The sequence below is a fragment of the Erythrolamprus reginae genome, chromosome 6, assembly GCF_031021105.1.
Source record: "Erythrolamprus reginae isolate rEryReg1 chromosome 6, rEryReg1.hap1, whole genome shotgun sequence".
Taxonomy (NCBI): Eukaryota; Metazoa; Chordata; class Lepidosauria; order Squamata; family Dipsadidae; genus Erythrolamprus; species Erythrolamprus reginae.
Genome location: NC_091955.1, coordinates 38,136,610 through 38,156,054, shown reverse-complemented (window position 1 = coordinate 38,156,054; position 19,445 = coordinate 38,136,610). Strand labels below are relative to the sequence as shown.

Genomic DNA, 19,445 nt, shown 5'->3' with positions numbered 1-19,445 from the left:
GCCTCTGCAGTCCTGGAATAGGTCACTCGCTTCATACCGGTCCCTCCGTCCCACCCCATCCCGAACTCCGGCGGGTGTAAGAAGCCGGGAGGTAATCGCCCCGTTAGCCAGATGCATTTGGAGAGGGCAGAGGGCTTCATCTATCAATCTATCAAATTAAACCCAATCAGAGGTGCCTATTCGAGAATCCTAACTACGCTCTCCCTCCCTCCTCATAGATTCAAAGCCTTCCCAGACCTTTTTCCATCACGTGCGGCCGGCCACCCTCGCGCAAGCTAACCCAGTTCTGAAAATGCGCCGTAGCCTCGGATTGCAAAACACGCACACGATCGGGGGAGGGGGGGATCCAGATCTCTCCCTCTCTTTCTCCTTCACGATCGATCCCTGGAACTTATGAAAGGGGAGAGTAAGAGAGGAATGAGTGAAGGGAGGGAGGGAGGGTAGAAGGTGGGAAGGAGAAAGAAAAGAAGAAATAGAGGAAGGGAAGGTAAAAGAGAAAGAAAAAGAGCAAGAAAGCAAGCAAGAAAGAAAGGCAACTTCAAAGAAAGGCTCACTGAGCATCTCTCACTCTCTCTTTCTATCCCTCTCTTTCTCTCTCTCCCCCCTCTCTCTTTCTCTTTCTCTCCCCCTCCTGGACTCCCGGATCGCTCGCTTCTCCGACCAGCAAGCCGGCTGCCCGGAAAAGCATCGCATCGTCAGAGGGGCGCGTGAGCGGCTTCCGAAGCACAGGGAAGGGCTTAAGCCGCCGCCTTTTCCCTTCCCCGTGGGAGCAAACATGCTTTCCACCTTCCTAACTCCCTCCCCCCCAGCCAAACCCCCAAAGCATGTTTGCTGCCACACGATTTAGCCAGGACAGGAGCGTTCGGAGCCCGAGAGGGGGAAAGAGAAGAATGGAGAGAGAGCCGCGCACCGGAACCAGATGCCGCTGCCGCCTCAACAGCAGCCATGGGAGGGGAGTCGCGCGTGTGTGTCGGTGTGATTGCGATTCCCCTCCCGTGGCTGCTGTTGAGGCGGCAGCGGCGTCCGGCTCTGGCGCGCGGCTCTCTCTCCATTCTTCTCTTTCCCCCTCTCGGGCTCCGAATGCGGCGGGCGGCGGGAAGAGGAAACGAGGCAGTCCCGGATCGCTTGCTTCCCCGGCCAGAAAGCCGGCTGCTTGGGAAAGAAGCAAGCGATCCGGGACTGCCTCGTTTCCTCTTCCCGCCGCCGCATTCAGAGCCCGAGAGGGGGAAAGAGAAGAATGGAGAGAGAGCCGCGCATGTGTCGGTGTGTCGCGGCTCTCTCTCCATTCTTCTCTTTCCCCCTCTCGGGCTCGAATGCGGCGGCGGGAAGAGGAAACGAGGCAGTCCCGGATCGCTTGCTTCCCCGGCCAGAAAGCCGGCTGCTTGGGAAAGAAGCAAGCGATCTGGGACTGCCTCGTTTCCTCTTCCCGCCACCGCATTCAGAGCCCGAGAGGGGGAAAGAGAAGAATGGAGAGAGAGCCGCGCGTGTGTCGGTGTGTCGCGGCTCTCTCTCCATTCTTCTCTTTCCCCCTCTCGGGCTCGAATGCGGCGGCGGGAAGAGGAAACGAGGCAGTCCCGGATCGCTTGCTTCCCCGGCCAGAAAGCCGGCTGAGCCCGAGAGGGGGAAAGAGAAGAATGGAGAGAGAGCCGTGCGCCGGAGGCGGCCGCCGCCGCTTCCGCCTCAACAGCAGCCACGGGAGGGGAGTCGCACGCATGTGTCGGTGTGATTGCTACTCCCCTCCCGTGGCTGCTGTTGAGGCGGCAGCGGCGGCATCCGCCTCCGGTGCGCGGCTCTCTCTCCATTCTTCTCTTTCCCCCTCTCGGGCTCAGCCGGCTTTCTGGCCGGGGAAGCAAGCGATCTGGGACTGCCTCGTTTCCTCTTCCCGCCGCCGCATTCAGAGCCCGAGAGGGGGAAGAGAAGAATGGAGAGAGAGCCGTGACACACCGACACAAGCCGGCTGGCGGCGGCGGAGGAAGGCGAATGCGGCTTGGAAGCTGGGAGGGGGGCGAACGTCTTTGGCCACTTAGCTCTGGAGGCTGCCTCTCTCCTCCCATATTCCGCCCCCCTCCCAGCTTCCCAGCGTCTTTGGCCACTGTCCTCCGCTGCCGCCAGCATCCAGCTCTTCCTCCGCTTCTCGCTTCTCTAAAAAATGACAGCCGGGCGGAGGCTGGCGGCGGCGGAGGAAGGCAAATGCGGCTTGGAAGCTGGGAGGGGGGCGGAATATGGGAGGAGAGAGGCAGCCCCCAGAGCTAAGTGGCCAAAGACGTTCGCCCCCCTCCCAGCCGCCGCCAGCCTCCGCCCGGCTGTCATTTTTTAGAGAAGCGAGAAGCGGAGGAAGAGCTGGAAGCTGGGAGGGGGGTGGAATATGGGATGAGAGAGGCAGCCTCCAGAGCTAAGTGGCCAAAGACGTTCGCCTTCCTCCGCCGCCGCCCGGCTGTCATTTTTTAGAGAAGTGAGAAGCGGAGGAAGAGCTGGATGCTGGCGGCAGCGGAGGAAGGCGAATGCGGCTTGGAAGCTGGGAGGGGGGCGGAACGTCTTTGGCCACTTAGCTCTGGAGGCTGCCTCTCTCCTCCCATATTCCGCCCCCCTCCCAGCTTCCAAGCCGCATTTGCCTTCCTCCGCTGCCGCCAGCATCCAGCTCTTCCTCCGCTTCTTGCTTCTCTAAAAAATGACAGCCGGGCGGAGGCTGGCGGCGGCGGAGGAAGGCAAATGCGGCTTGGAAGCTGGGAGGGGGGCGGAATATGGGAGGAGAGAGGCAGCCCCCAGAGCTAAGTGGCCAAAGACGTTCGCCCCCCCTCCCAGCCGCCGCCAGCCTCCGCCCGGCTGTCATTTTTTAGAGAAGCGAGAAGCGGAGGAAGAGCTGGAAGCTGGGAGGGGGGTGGAATATGGGATGAGAGAGGCAGCCTCCAGAGCTAAGTGGCCAAAGACGTTCGCCTTCCTCCGCCGCCGCCCGGCTGTCATTTTTTAGAGACGTGAGAAGCGGAGGAAGAGCTGGATGCTGGCGGCAGCGGAGGAAGGCGAATGCGGCTTGGAAGCTGGGAGGGGGGCGGAACGTCTTTGGCCACTTAGCTCTGGAGGCTGCCTCTCTCCTCCCATATTCCGCCCCCCTCCCAGCTTCCAAGCCGCATTTGCCTTCCTCCGCTGCCGCCAGCATCCAGCTCTTCCTCCGCTTCTTGCTTCTCTAAAAAATGACAGCTGGGCGGAGCCTGGCGGCGGTGGAAAAAAACACTCGTACCCCAAATTTGGGCTCGTAAGTAGAATCAAAATATCTCTCCCCTCCCAGCTCTTATCTCGAGTTGCTCGCAAGTAGAGCAGCTCGTATGTCGGGGTTCCACTGTACATCTTTTTGGGACAGATCATTTGGGCCAAGATGTATAATAGCAACAACATCACAGTCCTTACTGGCATTCTTGACTATTTTAAGAATACGCTTCTTCACTCTGTTGGCAGTAGCACCTGGCAGACTACAAAACTTCAATATACTTTCCTAAATTTACATCCCTTACAATTGAATCACCAACCAGAAGGGGGCTTCCCTTTTTGGATACCTTGCTCCTCTTTTGTGACTGATGTGTAATATGTGATTGACACTTTCCACTTTCTAAGATAAGTAACGAAAAATCTTGGACTATGATCCCCTGCTTTTTTGAGTTATCATTATCACAACTTCCTTGACCTGTCACTTTAGTGTCCCTATTAAGATCAGCAAGGGCACTATATCTGTTATGCTGGGACACAGCAAAAGCTTTGTGTTTGTGGTTCAAAGCTCTCATCCTGCCAGATCCAACAGTTGTCCATAGTGGCAGGATCAAAGCTGTGAAGAGTTGGTAATGCGGCAGATCTAATGAGTGGAATATATATGTATATATAGTAATACCTCATCTTACGAACTTAATTGGTTCTGGGAAGAGGTTCGTAAGGCGAAAAGTTCGTAAGATGAAACGATGTTTCCCATAGGAAACAATGTAAAATCAATTAATGTGTGCAAGCAAAAAAATGAAAAAACGACGCTCCGCTGTGTGCCGCCGCCCGGCTGTCACCTTTTGAAACAGCCGGGGAGGCTTCTCGGCGTGAACCCGAACCTTTGCCAAACTTCTGGGTTTGGCATTCGGGAGGCTGCCGAGAAGCCCCGCCGCCCGGCTGTCACCTTTTGAAACAGCCGGGGGGCTTCTCGGCATTCTCCCGAACGCCGAACCCAGAAGTTTGGCAAAAGTTCGGGCTTGGCATTCGGATTCAGGAGAATGCCGAGAAGCCCCACTGCCCAGTTGTCACCTTGCCAGAAGACCCGCGGAGCTGTTGGCCCGTTGGGAGGCTCAAACGGAGGTGGGGAATCCCAATAGGGAATTCCATGGGCAGAGCTTTGACGTCAGAGAGACGTCCTTCCTGGAGTCTACGTTTCGGCCGGCCAGGAAGAACGTCGTCGTGATGTCAAAGCTCCACCCATGGAATTCCCTATTGGGATTCTCCACCTCTGTTTGAGCCTCCCGACCGGCCGACAGCTCCGTGGCTCTTCTGGAAAGGTGACAGCCGGGCGGCCTCCCAAAGGCCGAACCCGAATTTTTGCCGAACGTCCGGGTTCGGCGTTCAGGAGAACACCGAGGAGCCCCCCGGCTGTTTCAAAAGGCGACAGCCGGGTGGCGGGGCTTTTCGGCGGCCTCCTGAATGCTGAACCCGAAAGTTTGGCAAAAGTTCGGGTTCGGCGTTCAGGGAATGTCGAGAAGCTCCTCGCCTGTTTCAAACGGCGACAGTCAGGCGGCGGCGCTTCTCGGCGGCCTTATGAACCCAAACGCTGGACCTGAATTTTTTGCCGAACTTCCGGGTTCGGTGTTCAGGTGGCGGGTTCGTAAGGCGAAAAAAGTTCGTAAGAGACAAAAATGTTCCGAACCCCGGTTTCGTATCTCAAAAAGTTTGTATCACGAGGGGTTCGTATCACAAGGTACTACTGTATTGCATATGTTTATGTCTGTGCATGTATTTGTATAGGTATACATTTATTTTCTTTTGAGAGCATCAGAATTTCATTTTTTTAATGTGTTTCAATGTGCTCACAGAAAAAAGTGACAATAAAAATTCTGTTTCAACCCATCCTATCTTATTGTGGTATGAATTATGTGCAACCATTGTGGTTTGGCTTAAGTTATCTGTGAATATTCCACAAGCACTATGATAAATCAGTTAAAACACAATATTTTCTTATGGAAAATTATATGATGTCTTAAGGAAAGAAGGCACCATTGTTTTATCTTTCCTTTAATAATTAATTTGTAATTTAATCCATAGATCAAATTAATAGAAATTACAGGGCTGAAGCAAACAACTGGACCTATCTATTTTGAAGAATGTGTGTTTAACATAATATAATTTTATTTTGTTTAATATCATTTTGTTTGTGTTTTATGCAATTACCTTGCAGCAAGCCAAGATTGAAGAAGAACAGCAAAGTTCAACTCAAAATGCTGGTGAGCCCTCCACATCTGATTCAAGACGACCACGCATTAAAAAAAGTACATATTTCAGTGATGAGGAAGAACTTAGTGACTGATATAAATATTATGTAAATATATTTTATGAAATAAGATTACTGTTGATAACCATGATCTCACTCTTGTAATTAAAATATAACTTAAAAGCATCAAACTTGAATAGTATTATGTTTATTTCAGTTATTTCAGTTTTTTGTTATGTTTTTAAAATTTATATAATTTAAATAGCATTCCATCTGATGGACTGCAGATAACGTAATTTTGAAAAATTAAAACAGCATGGAAAAAAACCAATTGTAAATAGAATGTGGATGTCCTTCAGCTATCGTACAATTGAAGATTCAGCTAAAATGGAAGTTATGTTAGGATAGGAGCCAGTTGTTCTTTTGGTGGTAATGTATTCCACAATTTGGAATCTAGAGAGATTTGCTCAGGTAAGTATGTACTGGATTTTATTTTTTCTGTGTAGAAAAAACTGAGATAGGGTTATGTTGCTCAGAAAAAGAAAAAAATATCTTGCCTTGAATGTGAATGAATTCTTCTTCACCAAAAGAAAGGGGCCAGTTGAATCAAGTTTTATTTTCAAACCCCTGAAAATTACAATAAGTTCCTGTTGATTTCGTTGTATTATATGTTCCTTAAATTCAAAATTATGAAAAGTGATGAATGCTGTGCTCTTAAGTCCATTTGGAGATATTTGGATCCTTCTTTGAATCGTTGGCTTAATTAATACAGTGATACCTCTACCTAAGAATGCCTCTACTTACGAACTTTTCTAGATAAGAACTGGGTGTTCAAGATTTTTTTGCCTCTTTTCAAGAACCATTTTCTACTTACAAACCTAAGCCTCCGAAATTGTAACCGGAAAAGGTGGGGACAACCCTCTGTGGGGTCTCTCTAGGAATCTCCTGGGAGGAAACAGGGCTGGAAAAGGTGGGGAGAAGCCTCCATGGGGCCTCTCTAGGAATCTCCTGGGAGGAAACAGGGCCTCTACCCTCCCTGTGGTTTCCCCAATTGCATGCATTATTTGCTTTTACATTGATTCCTATGGGAAAAATTGCTTCTTCTTACAAACTTTTCTACTTAAGAACCTGGTCACAGAACGAATTAAGTTCATAAGTAGAGGTACCACTGTACTTATATTTTGTTAATAGTGAAATCAGTGCCTGCACATATTTTAGTTGTGAAAGATCAGAAGAACTGCACTATTCAGAAACCAGTGCATTTCATATAAGGTTAAAAATGTGTTTAATAGGAAAAAGCTTTGGATGGTTGTCCATTACCTTTCTTTTAGTAGATATTTTTAAAGATTTGATGTTTTTGTCATTGCTTTAAAAAAAGTGAACACTTTATGAAAATTGAAAGTGCAAAGTGTTATACATATTTCAGAATAAAGAAGGATTGCAGGGAAATGTGAGTTTGGATTCTGTATATTTATCATTATCAATAGTTCATATTTGGCCGGAAAATTTAATTATGACTTTGAGCGCTATCTTAATAGATGAACATCATGATTTTACATTGCAGATTCTGCTATCATTTATTTATTTGTTTGTTTGATTGATTGATTGATTTTTATGCCGCCCTTCTCCTTAGACTCAGGGCGGCTTACAACATGTTAGCAATAGCACTTTTTAACAGAGCCAGCATATTGCCCCCACAATCTGGGTCCTCATTTTACCCATCTCAGAAGGATGGAAGGCTGAGTCAACCTCGAGCCGGTGATGAGATTTGAACCGCTGACCTACAGATCTACAGTCAGCTTCAGTGGCCTGCAGTACAGCACTCTACCTGCTGCGCCACCCTGGCTGTCTTAGACTATAACATATTATCAGAATATTCATTATTTTTTCACTGTAACCTTATATTGCCAAATTTGAATAATTAAATATTAGGATAGAAAACCTCTTATATTCAGTTTGTTCCTTATTTACTTAATTGCTGAATTTGAAAATGGGACAAATGGGGAACCTTATTGTGGTGTTGAGATTATCATTTTTAATTTCATTTTGATGGGTTTATTTGTAGGGGTAATTTTATATGATATTTGTAATTGTTAGCTACTGAAAACCTTCAGGAATGAATGGCATAAATAAAAAACCAAAACAGGAATCTGAAGAAAAACAATGATCTATAATACTGATCAGTGATTGTGAATGCTTTCATCTCTGATCTTGGTATATCAATAGATATGTAGGCATTATTTCATAGAGCTTTATGGTTAGTGCCATATATAAAATCCTATTTTGTAAATGCTACTTGGAGTATTTTAGTACTTCAGTAGCATATGAAGCTTTGGTGAGGGGAAAAAAATAAATAGTAGGGTATACAGGGTGCGTTCCAAAAGTAATGCAATTTTTAAAAAAGTAATTTATTGAACAGATTTGCACAAACACTTAAAATTCTCCAAAGTACTGTCCTTAGGCCTCTACACATTTTTCCAGCAACTCTGCCATGACCAGTACACGCCCTGGAAGGCGTCTTCGGGGACCTTTTGCAAGGTCTTCGTCACGGCTGATTGGATCTCTTCTATGGACAAAAAACAGGTTCCTTTCAGGGCTGGGAACAAAAAGAAGTCTGCTGGGGCGACTTCAGGACTATAGGCGGGTGGTAGTAGTTCATAAATATTGGCAGTGGGGCAGTGGGGAAAAACTCATTAAATTGAAGTTGCTCTCGTGTCATACCTAATGTTTAACAACAGGGAAATTGTGAGCATCCTAGGCCAAGCCAAGTCCAAAAACTAGAGAAAATATTGGCCATCAACAGGTACCTAGAGATAAACAATATGTACACATCATTCAAAAGAGACATTCAAACAGCCAAAAAGGAAAGGAAAGACCACAATACCTCCTCACCAGCTATCAACACAAGCAAAGATTAATAATAAGATCAACATTAGATCAACAATCAAGAAGCAAATACCCCAATTAAGGAAATACAAGGTAACAGTAAACAGCTAATGAAGGAACCACCAACACTGACTAGTACAGTGATTTTCAACCTTTTTTGAGCCGCGGCACATTTTTTACATTTACGAAACCCTGGGGCACATTGAGCGGGGGGGGGGAGCTAAAAAAAGTTTGGACAAAAAAATTCTCTCTCTCCCTCCCCTTCACTCTATTTCTTTCTCCCTCCCTCTTTCTCTCCCTTCCTTCCTCTTTCTTTCTCTCTCTCTCCATCCCTTTCTCTTCCTTCCTTCCTCTTTTTTGCTCTCTTTCTCTCTCCCTCCCTACCTCCCTCTATGTCTTTCTCTCTCTCTCCTTCCCTCCCTCTTTCTCTCTCTCTCTTGCTTTCTTTCTCTCTCTTGCTCTCTCTCTCTCTCTTTCTCTTGTTTTCTCTCTCTCTCTCTTGCTTTCTTTCTCTCTCTCTCTTGTTCTCTTTCTCTCTCGCTCGCTCTTTCTCTCTCTTTCTTTCTTTCTCTCTCTCTCTCTTGCTTTCTTTCTCTCTGAGCTTCGCGGCACACCTGACCATGTCTCGCGGCACACTAGTGTGCCATGGCACACTGGTTGAAAAACACTGGACTAATATATAAAGCGAGAACAACCCCCACTGCATACTAACATGATGTTACCTATTTTGGTAATGAAACAAGAAAACAGTCAAGCTCAGAGTGCATCAAGGACCATTGTAGGGTTCAATTCTGAACTACAACTATACTTTCAGGGATACAATTCCCACAATCTTTGACTGTGCTGGCAGTGAATTGGCAAATGATCCTACAAAAAGAAGTAGTTTGAGGAAACTTGTCCAAGTTTATAGAAGAAGCTCATTCTAGAACCTCAGCATACTTTTCTGTACTGGATTAATTGAAGAGCAATTTTTCAAAAGTTTTATACATATACAGTAATAGAATTAATACATGTGAGACACTTTAGATTCCCCAAAGATAATATGAATATTTTTGAAAAATATTTCTGTGATATGAGAACATTACAAACAGATTGATATCAAATGTCTGAATTTTTATCATGTAGAGTGGGGGGGGGGGGGAGTATTTAGTCAGACACCAATTGTGCACGTTTTCTCACTTAAAAAGATGAGAGAGGCCTGTAATTGACATCATAGGTCAACTGTGAGAGACAACATGAGAAAACATATCCAGAAAATCACATTGTCTGATTTTTAACGAATTTATTTGCAAATTAAGGTGGAAAATAAGTATTTGGTCATCTACAAGCAAGCAAGATTTCTGGCTCTCACAGATCTGTAACTTCTTCTTTAAGAGGCTCCTCTGAACTCCACTCATTACCTGTAGTAATGACACCTGTTTGAACTCGTTATCAATATAAAAAGATATCTGTCCACAACCTGAAACAGTCACACTCCAAACTCCACTATGGTGAAGACCAAAGAGCTGTCGCAGGATACCAGAAACAAAACTGTAGCCCTGCACCAGACTGGGAAGACTGAATCTGCAATAGGTAAGCAGCTTGGTGTGAAGAAATCAACTCTGGGAGCAATGGAAGATATACAAGACCACTGATAATCTCCCTCGGTCTAGGGCTCTACGCACTATCTCGCCCCGTGGGGTCAAAATGATCACAAGAACGGTGAGCAAAAATCGCAGAACCACACAGGGGAACCTAGTGAATGACCTGCAGAGAGTTGGGGCCAACGTAATAAAGGCTACCATCAGTAACACACTATGCCGACAGAGACTCAAATCCTGCAGTGCCTGACGTTCCTCCTGCTTAAGCCAGTACCTATCCGGGCCCGTCTGAAACTTGCTAGAGAGCATTTGGATGATTCAGAAGAGTCTTGGGAGAATGTCATATGGTCAGATGAAACCAAAGTAGAACTGTTTGGTAGAAACACAACTCGTCATGTTTGGAGGAGAAAGAATGCTGAGTTGTATCCAAAGAACACCATACCTACTGTGAAGCATGAGGGTGAGCCCAGTAAGTTTGTGTTTCTAGCTCTCCAGTAAAAACATCCTCCCCCATTCCCCTGGAGGCTCTCTGGAAGCCAAAAACGCCCTCCCAGAGCCTCTGTGAGCCAAAAATCAGTTGGCTGGCATACACATGCACATTGGAGCTAAGCTAGGGCAACAGTTTCCATTCCAGAAGATATGGCTCTGTGTGCCACCTGTGGCACCCATGCTCTAGTATATTAATAATCATTCTTAAGTTATTTTTTATTTGGTGTTTCTCCCAAAATGTCAGAAGATTTTCTGTTAGAGCTTCAGTCTGTGTATAAAGTTGTCAAACAGCAACTAGAGCGGGCCAAGGCAGACTACAAAAGATTAGGGAACCGATCCCGGTGAGATGTATTACTGTTGGCGGTAGATCATGTCTGGTTATCGACAAAGTATCTGCCCACTGACAGACCAATGTGTAAGCTGGATCACCAGTTCCTGGGCCAATTTCCTATACAAGCTGTCATCAATCCTGTATCCTACCAATTAACCTTGCCCCGCACGCATCGAGTTCACCCTGTCTTCCAACTGAAGAAGATAAAAGACTGAGAGTAAGGAAAAAGTAGTTAATAGCTAAGGAAAAAGAGGGTGAATGCAGAAGTCAGTTTGGAACTATAGAGATGCATTTCAAATTGAAAGTTTAATGGAGTTGCAATTATTTGAAAATAAATGGGTGAAAATGGAAAAAGAGATAAATGGGATAAAGAATAGAGAATTAATTTTTATAAGGTGGAATAAGAGCGATCTAGATAAATTAATAGGTCCCTTGAAAGGGACTGTGGAAATTTAGGAAAAAATGGCAGAGGAAAATAGGATTATATAAATCAAAATTGTCATTGCTATATGTAATAGAGATAATGAAACAAATCTAAATAGGGTTATAGGATAGTTGAAGGGAAGAGGGATAACTAAGATAGAACAGTTATACGAGAAGGATGGGAGGACAAGTAGAAATCATATAGAATGGTGACTGGATAAGGGAAGATGGTTACAAATAAATGCAATATGCAAATACCTGAATGAAAGGGAGAATAAAAAAACACTACTTAGGGAGGAGATAGAGGTAGAGAAAATAATAAGAGAAAAAAGTGAGGGCACCAAGGCGCAAGCAAGTAATATATATAAGATATTAGTGCAGGCAGACGGGTGTGCGATCCAAGGTCTGACTAAATTGTGGCAAAGTGAATTACAAGTAGATGTTCAAGAGATGAGGAATATAGTGGAGAATATAAGGAAAATTAAGAATACAAGGGTCAGGGAAATGAGAAGGAAAATATTACATAAGTAGTATCAAACCAGTTCAACTTGTATATTTTCAGCACGATGTTAAGAATACCTGTTGGCATGGGTGTCAAGATGTATTCTTTATATTCTCCTGCCTAATGTATTCTCCTGCCTAATGTACCATTAATTAATTAATTAATTAAATTAATTAAATCAATTGTCTTTTCTTGTTGAAAGCCAGCTTCGAAGTTTGCAAATCCCAATCATACGAGTGCAAGATTCTGCAATCTTTTTTAAATACAAGCTAATTGTCAAGCATCCAAATTGTAATCATGGGATCACAGGAATGCTGTGACAGTTGTAACTTCAAGGACGGATTGTAAGTCATTTTTTCCAAGGCTATTCTATGAAGTTTTAAATGACCTAAGTAAAGGATTAACTAGACCAGTGATGGCGAAACTTTTCTTCCTCTGGTGCATGCACGAGTGCCCACACCTATAATCCAATGCCTGTGGTGGGTGAAACAGCTCCCCCCCAAGAGGCCAGAAACAGTTTGTTTCCCAACTTCTGGTGGGCAGAGTAGGCTCGTGTTTCGCCCTACACAGGCTCCAAAGGCTTCCTTGGAGCCAGGGGAGGATAAAAATGCCCTCCCCAACCCCCACCCCGGAGGCTCTCTGGAAGCCAAAAACACCCTCCCAGAGCCTCTGTCTGAGCCAAAAATCAGCTGGCTGCCACACACATGCACGTTGCAGCTGAGCTAGGGCAATGGCTTGCGTGCCAGTAGATACGGCTCCGCATGCCAACTGTGGCACCCATGCCATAGGTTCGCCATCACTAGCGTAGAGTATAATTATAATTATATAATTATAATAATCATATATAACATACATACATATATATATACTGTATGTATATATATACATACGTACATACATACATACATACATACATAACATGTTTTTGCTAAATTTGAGAATTAAGGGAGACTAGGATAGCAGCGTTAGGGATAGAGAGAGAGAGAGAGAATTGTGCAGAGTCCTAGGTGATTGAACAAGTGAAGAAGCCAGCACTCCATTCCCCAGATTGGTCTACGTGTTTGCACTTGTGGGTGTGGGTTTGTGATAATGAACTTTAACCTAGTTAGAAAATGGAAGTGAATCTCAATTGCTGGTATGACCGCCACAAATCCAAAATGGCTTTGTTAATAAATTGAACCTTCTGTGTAGAGCACAGCAGTGGATTGTGATTTATTTCTCAGATGCTAGTTGGTTCGCTGACATCAGATACCAGTAATCACACACACCCTGCAAACCTCTTCAAAAGAATGGAAAGGAAAGTGTTAACCCAAAGCCTGAATGTGGAAGAGCTTGGAGTTTTCTACCCCCCTCTCCTGGAAGATCCAGCCGGAATCCAGCAAATCAAAGGTACAGGGAGGAGTCCCCAGTATGGAAAACAGGAGGTCGGGGCTGAGTTGAGGACGTCAGATGCAATTTATTTTCCAGAGTTTGGTTGGACAAAGTGCCAAAAATTCCCCTCCCTATGGGCCCCCAAAGTTACCTTTTTACACAGTAGCAGCGTCTCACTCTCTAAGCGCATTTAGGAAGAGAAAAAGCTTTGTCACAATGAATGAATTTCCTTGTGAAGAAATTTCCAAATTTTGTTGATTTATTCTCCAAACAAGCCCATTTCATCGCTTGTTCGGGGTTACCTACTGCCAGACACTTGGCTACATTATTCCTAAAACACGTTTACAGGTTGCATGGTGTCCCCCGCCGGATCATATCAGATCGGGGGGTCCAATTCACTGCCAGATTCTGGAATTTGTTTGCACTAATGGTTCCATGCAAGGACTTTGTTCCCTTCCACAAATGGAGCAGCAGAGAGAGCTAACGCTCTAGTGGAACAATACCTTAGATCAGCGTTTCCCAACCTGGCCACACATGGCCAGGCGTGCCGCGAGAAGCTCCAGCTGGGTGGGGCGCTGCCGGCGCCCCTGCCTGAGTGTCGTCCTGTGGTCTTGGGCTTCACAGTCGCTTCCTGGTTCCCTCTCCTCCTACCACCTGTATCTCCCGCCGTCACCTCCCACCAAGCCGTCGCCCGTTGCCGTGGGTTCCTTGAGTGGGAGCTGCCACTTCCCTCCGTCCAGCTCAGCCACGCTGCCGTAGAAAGCACAGAGGTTATTGCCACCGCTTCTGCCTCCACTCAGGGAGCCACCGTGGTCACCGCGCCTTTTCCTCTCGCTCAGCTCAACCACGATGGCTCCCTGAGTGGAGGCAGAGGTGGCGGCAATAACCTCTGCACTTTCTACAGCAGCGTGGCTGGGCTGCCGGGAAGGAAGCGGCAGCTCCGAGGAATGAGGCGCTGGCGGTAGACACAGGCGGAGGGAGGAGAGGGAACCAGGAAGCAACCGTAAAGCCCAAGACCAGCCACAGGACGACCTTCAGCCAGGGGCACCGGGACCGCGCGCAGCCATGGTGGGAGCAGCATGAGAAAGAGAGGATTCTATCCCACGAGGAGACGCCCACCGAGCTGCAGGTCCCGCTGCCGTCGCCTTCTTTCCCTCCGCCTCTTTCTCCTCATGCAGCCTGAGCCCGTCTTTGCGAGTCCGCCCTGGCTTTCGCTTCGCCCCATGATTTCCCCACAATTTCATCCAGGCCACCTCTTGCCTCCTTTTGAACTGCGGGGAAATCTGCGGGCGAAGCAAAAGACAGGGCGGGAGAGAAGCGCGGGGGTGGGGAAGGAGGAGAGCCCGTCAGCGCTTCCCCTCCGCCAAGCTGCCTGCTTGTCCTCGCGCCTCATTGCTACCTCCTGCCTTTTTCCAGGGGCCTTTGGAAGGTACCCAGGGAAGGGGGGGGGATTGGGGGTGGCTGCAGCGGCTTCTCATCCTCCTCATCAGGCTGCTAACGCCCGCCTGGCCCCTCTTGCATGCAGTCCCTTCACCGAGCACTTTTTTCTTCTCACAGCTGAGGCAGGATTTGGAATGTCGGGGGTGTGTGCGTGCAGGCTCCGCATCCCCCTGCCACCCGGAACATTTAAAATAAGAAAAACCTTCGCCGGCCTCCGCAGAGAAGCAAGGAAGAGAGAGAAAGAGAGAGAGAGAAAGAGAGACATAGCAAGAGAGGCAGAGAGAGAGAGAGAGCAAGAGAGACATAGCAAGAGAGGCAGAGAGAGAGAGACAGAGAAAGAGAAAGAGAGAAAGAAAGAGAGCTAGCAAGAGAGAGAGAGAGACAGAAAGAGAGACAGAGAGAGAGAGAAAGATAGCAAGAGAGAGAGAAAGAGAGAAAGAAAGAGAGAGAATGAAAGAGAGATAGCAAGAGAGGCAGAGAAAGAAAGGGAGAGAAAGACATAGGGAGGGAAGGAGGGAGAGAGAAAGAGAGCAAAAAAGAGAGGAAGAAAGAAAGGGATGGAGAGAGAGAAAGAAGGGAAGGAAGGGAGAGAAAGAGGGAGGGAGAAATAGAGCGAAATGGAGGAAGATTTTTTTTGTCAAAATTTTTCTTTAGCCACCCCCCCACCCCCACCCCCCGTTCAGTGTTCCCCAGGATTTTGAAAATATGAATAATGTGCCACGGCTCAAAAAAGGTTGGGAAACACTGCCTTAGATGTTATGTGAGTTACCAGCAGAATGATTGGGCTGAATTGTTACCTTTCGCAGAAGTAGCTTACAACAATTCTGTACACAGTAGCATGGGACTAACTCCTTTCCAGTTTACCAGTGGTTGAGATTTCATTCCCATGCCGGAACTACCTACAGAACTTCCCTCGTCCATCACATTGGTGGAGTGGATGGAGAAACTGAAGAGAGGATGGGAGGACACCAAGAAGGCGCTGGCGGAAGCAGCGCAAGCCTACAAGAAACAAGCAGATAAACACCGATCTCCCCAACCACCTTTTAGAGTGGGAGATAAGGTTTTCCTATCTACTAAATACATTTGGTTGAGACTACCTAGTAAAAATCTGGGTCCAAAATTCCTGGGGCCTTTCCCAATTGTGAAAGTAATCAACACAGTCATGGTGCAGCTTGTGTTGCCCAGAATCCTAGGAAGGATCCATCCTGTATTTCACTGCAGCCTGCTTAAGACGGTAATCGGGTCCAACGTTAGGCCACAAGTACAGCTGCCCCCTTCCCCTGTAGTGACTCAGGGGGAATTCTACTACAAAGTGAAAAAAATCTTGGATTCCTGCATTTTTAGGGGAAATTTACAGTACCTAATTCATTGGAAAGGGTACCCTCTGTTGGAGGCTACCTGGGTAAAGAGTTGGGATGTCAAGGCTGATTGTTCCATGAGAATTACCCAAACAAGCCTAAGGTTCCTGGAGGGGGAGGTAGGATGTTTTGGTAGCGGAATCACCCTGATGCTTTACTCTATCGTTCCAGGAGATGGAGTTTGGTGGAAGGGGGGCTGCCTGTCAGGCCACCTGACACAGTAGCAGCATTAGGGAGAGAGAGAGAGAGTGTGTGTGTGTTGTGCAGAGTCCTAGGTGATTGAACAAGTGAAGAAACCAGCACTCTATTCCCCAGATTGGTCCACCTGTTTGCACTTGTGGGTGTGGGTTTGTGATAATGAACTTTAACCTAGGTAGTTAGAAAACAGAAGTGAATATCAATTGCTGGTATGACTGCCACAAATCCAACTGTGGCGAGGGGGGCGTTTGCCCAGGTTCGCCTGGTGCGCCAGTTGCGGCCCTATTTGGACCGGGAGTCATTGCTCACAGTCACTCATGCCCTCATCACCTCGAGGCTCGACTACTGTAACGCTCTCTACATGGGGCTACCTTTGAAAAGTGTTCGGAAACTTCAGACCGTGCAGAATGCAGCTGCGAGAGCAATTATGGGCTTCTCCAAGTATGCCCATATCACTCCAACACTCCGCAGTCTGCATTGGCTGCCGATCAGTTTCCGGTCACAATTCAAAGTGTTGGTTATGACCTATAAAGCCCTTCATGGCACCGGACCAGAATATCTTCGGGACCGCCTCCTGCCGCACGAATCCCAGCGACCGGTTAGGTCCCACAGAGTTGGCCTTCTCCGGGTCCCGTCGACTAAACAATGTCGTCTGGCGGGACCCAGGGGAAGAGCCTTCTCTGTGGGGGCCCCGACCCTCTGGAACCAGCTCCCCCCTGAGATTAGGATTGCCCCCACCCTCCCTGCCTTTCGTAAACTCCTTAAGACCCACCTTTGCCGTCAGGCATGGGGGAACTAAAACACCTCCCCCTTGCCCATGTTGTTTTGTTGATTGATTGACTGTGTGCCTGTTTTTTATATATACTGTTTTGTTTTTGTTTTTTTTATGAGATTATTAATTTCAATTGGAATCTGGATGGGTGGGCATTGGATTTGGTATTGTGTACTGTACTGTTTTTTTATTATTGTTGTGAGCCGCCCCGAGTTTGCGGAGAGGGGCGGCATATAAATCCAATAAACCTAAACCTAAACCTAATAAATCAAATCTTCTGTGTAGACAGAGCACAGCAGTGGATTGTGATTTATTTCTCAGATGCTAGTTGGTTCGCTGACATATACCCCCACTGGGATTTGAACTTGCAGTCTTTGTCTTGTGAGGCAGAGAATTAACCTCTAGGCTAAAGGGTCTCATCCTTTCAACTTTGTACCAGGGAAGTGTTATATATATATATTTTTGTTGAATCACTCTGGTACAGTCTTCCCTCGTTTATCGTGAGTGTTACGTTCCAGGACCACCCACAATAAATGAAAATCCACAAAGTAGAGACATATTCTGGGCAGGGGGTTGCCCGCTTCCTCCAAAAGTCCCAGGTGGGCCGGGCTTCGGCTCCTACCATTCCAAGCCCCAAAGGAGGGGCTCATGGGAGTTGGAGTCTGGCACATCTGAGGCAATGAACGGGAGACCATGGGCTTACGCAGCTGCCTCCTTGAAAGCACTCAGGGATTCCCCTCGTCCTGTCCAGAGCAGAACAGCAGCCAAGGCAGAGGACTCAAATAGGTGAGTGGATGTGGGGAACAAGAGAAAAAGAATGGGGAGAGTGCGGGGGGAAATGCAGTGCATGGAGGGTGGGTGCCCCCTTCTCACTGCGGGGAAAAAAGCTGCTGCAGCACCTCTTAGCAGGAGGAGGAGGCAGGGTGGACAAGCGGTCGAGGTAGGGCTGGAGACAGAGAATGCCGTTAGGCTGAGGCCGCTCTGGCATATGGCAAATTCTAGTGAGCGAGTTGCAGAGGCGTCGGTGCCCCTGGCATATGGCAATGCGGGCGCGTGCTGAAGGAAAAGGCAGCGGTGGGAAGAGCGTGCACCCCTTTCTCTCCCCCCTGAGGATGGTGAGCCTTTCGCTTCCACCTCGGCTGCACCACAGCCTCCCAACACCCGGCAGACCTAGAATCCTGGCTGCCAAGGCCTCCACCCCAAGCCACTCACCTGTAGGGACAAGACAGGCACGCTGCTGAGTTAATCCCGGCAGAGACAGTGGCGGGGCCCTGGGGGCCTAGATATGACATTCCCGACGCTGCTGCTTTTCGAATGGAAGCTGCTAGAGCCGCCTCAGCAATTTCCGCCGCCTCCACCTCCAGAAGGTAGTGGCAGCAACTGCTGAGGCAGCTCTGGCAGCTTCCCTTCGAGGAGCAGCAACACCGGTAATATCACATCCACGCCCCAGGCCCCCGCCGCCACCACTTTCTCCACCGGGATCAGCTAATTCAGCAGTGTGCCTGCCTTGTCCCTGCCACCCTTTGCTGCTGGGTGCGGAGCGGAGCCTCCACGAGCCCCTGGCAAGGATTCCCTGAAAGAGAGAGACAAGAGGTAAAAAGAGAGGGTGGAAGTGGGCTCACCAGGGGTTCCCGGAGGCTCCACTCTGCACTAGTTTAAGCCCCAGCAGCAACCCACGATGCACTAAAGCCACAAAAGGTGAAACGCGAAGTGGTGAGCGATCAATGTATACTGAAATATGGAAGAAGCTTAATGCTTCCTTTTGCCTCTCGGCCCAACCCAGGGCCATTTCCAAGGCAGTTAATTAATTTATTCATATCTGACACCCTATTCTGTATGTGTAATATGTTTTTGCTGACAGAAAACACACACACACATAATATAATCATATTTAATATATAATCAATAGGAAATGGGGGAAATGACATTGCCATATGTCTATTCCAATGATGGCAAACCTATGGCACGGGTGCCATAGATGGCAGGCGGAGCTATATTTGCTAGCACGGGAACTGTTCCCCTAGCTCAGCTCCAGTGTGCATGTATGTCCTGGCCAACTGAGCTTTGGCTCACACAGAGGCTCTGGGAGGACGTTTTTGGCTTCCAGAGGGCATTTTTGCCCTCCCCTGGCTCCAGGAAAGCATTTGAAGCCTGGAGAAGGTGAAACATGAGCCTACTGGGCCCATCACAAATTGGGAAACAGGCCGTTTCTGGCCTCCAGAAGGCCTCCAGGGAGTGGGGGAAGCTTTTTCCGTGTTCCCCAGGCATTGAATTATGGGTGAGGGCACTCGCACATGCATAATAGCGTGCAAGTACAGTAGTACCTCTAGATACAGTAGAACCTCGACATACGAGCTGCTCTATATACGAGCATTTCGAGATGCGAGCTAGGAGGGGAGAGATATTTTTGTTCTACTTACGAGCCCAAATTCGGGATACGAGTGTTTCTTCCGCCGCCGCCAGGCTCCACCCAGCTGTCATTTTGTAGAGAAGCAAGAAGCGGAGGAAGAGCTGGATGCTGGCGGCGGCGGAGGAAGGCAAATGCGGCTTGGAAGCTGGGAGGGGGGCGGAATATGGGAGGAGAGAGGCAGCCTCCACGCTTTCCTTTCGGAGGAAGAGCTAAGTGGCCAAAGACGTTCCGCCCCCCTC

General features: G+C 47.8%; 1 protein-coding gene across 4 annotated transcripts in view; it reads left to right on the top strand.

The window, feature by feature from the left end:
• ZCRB1 (zinc finger CCHC-type and RNA binding motif containing 1) overlaps positions 1–19,445 on the top strand; it is a 124,246-nt gene that overhangs the window by 77,143 nt on the left and 27,658 nt on the right. For 2 of the 4 annotated variants that reach the window (XM_070755571.1, XM_070755568.1), the window contains one exon: positions 5,414–6,895. The exons of 1 other annotated variant lie outside the window; for it this stretch is intronic. In XM_070755571.1, the coding sequence (XP_070611672.1) occupies positions 5,414–5,542 (129 nt within the window). In that variant the 3' untranslated portion in view covers positions 5,543–6,895. Of the gene's footprint in view, positions 1–5,413; positions 6,896–19,445 lie in introns of those variants that run through there. One more of the 4 variants, XM_070755569.1, reaches the window with a different exon arrangement.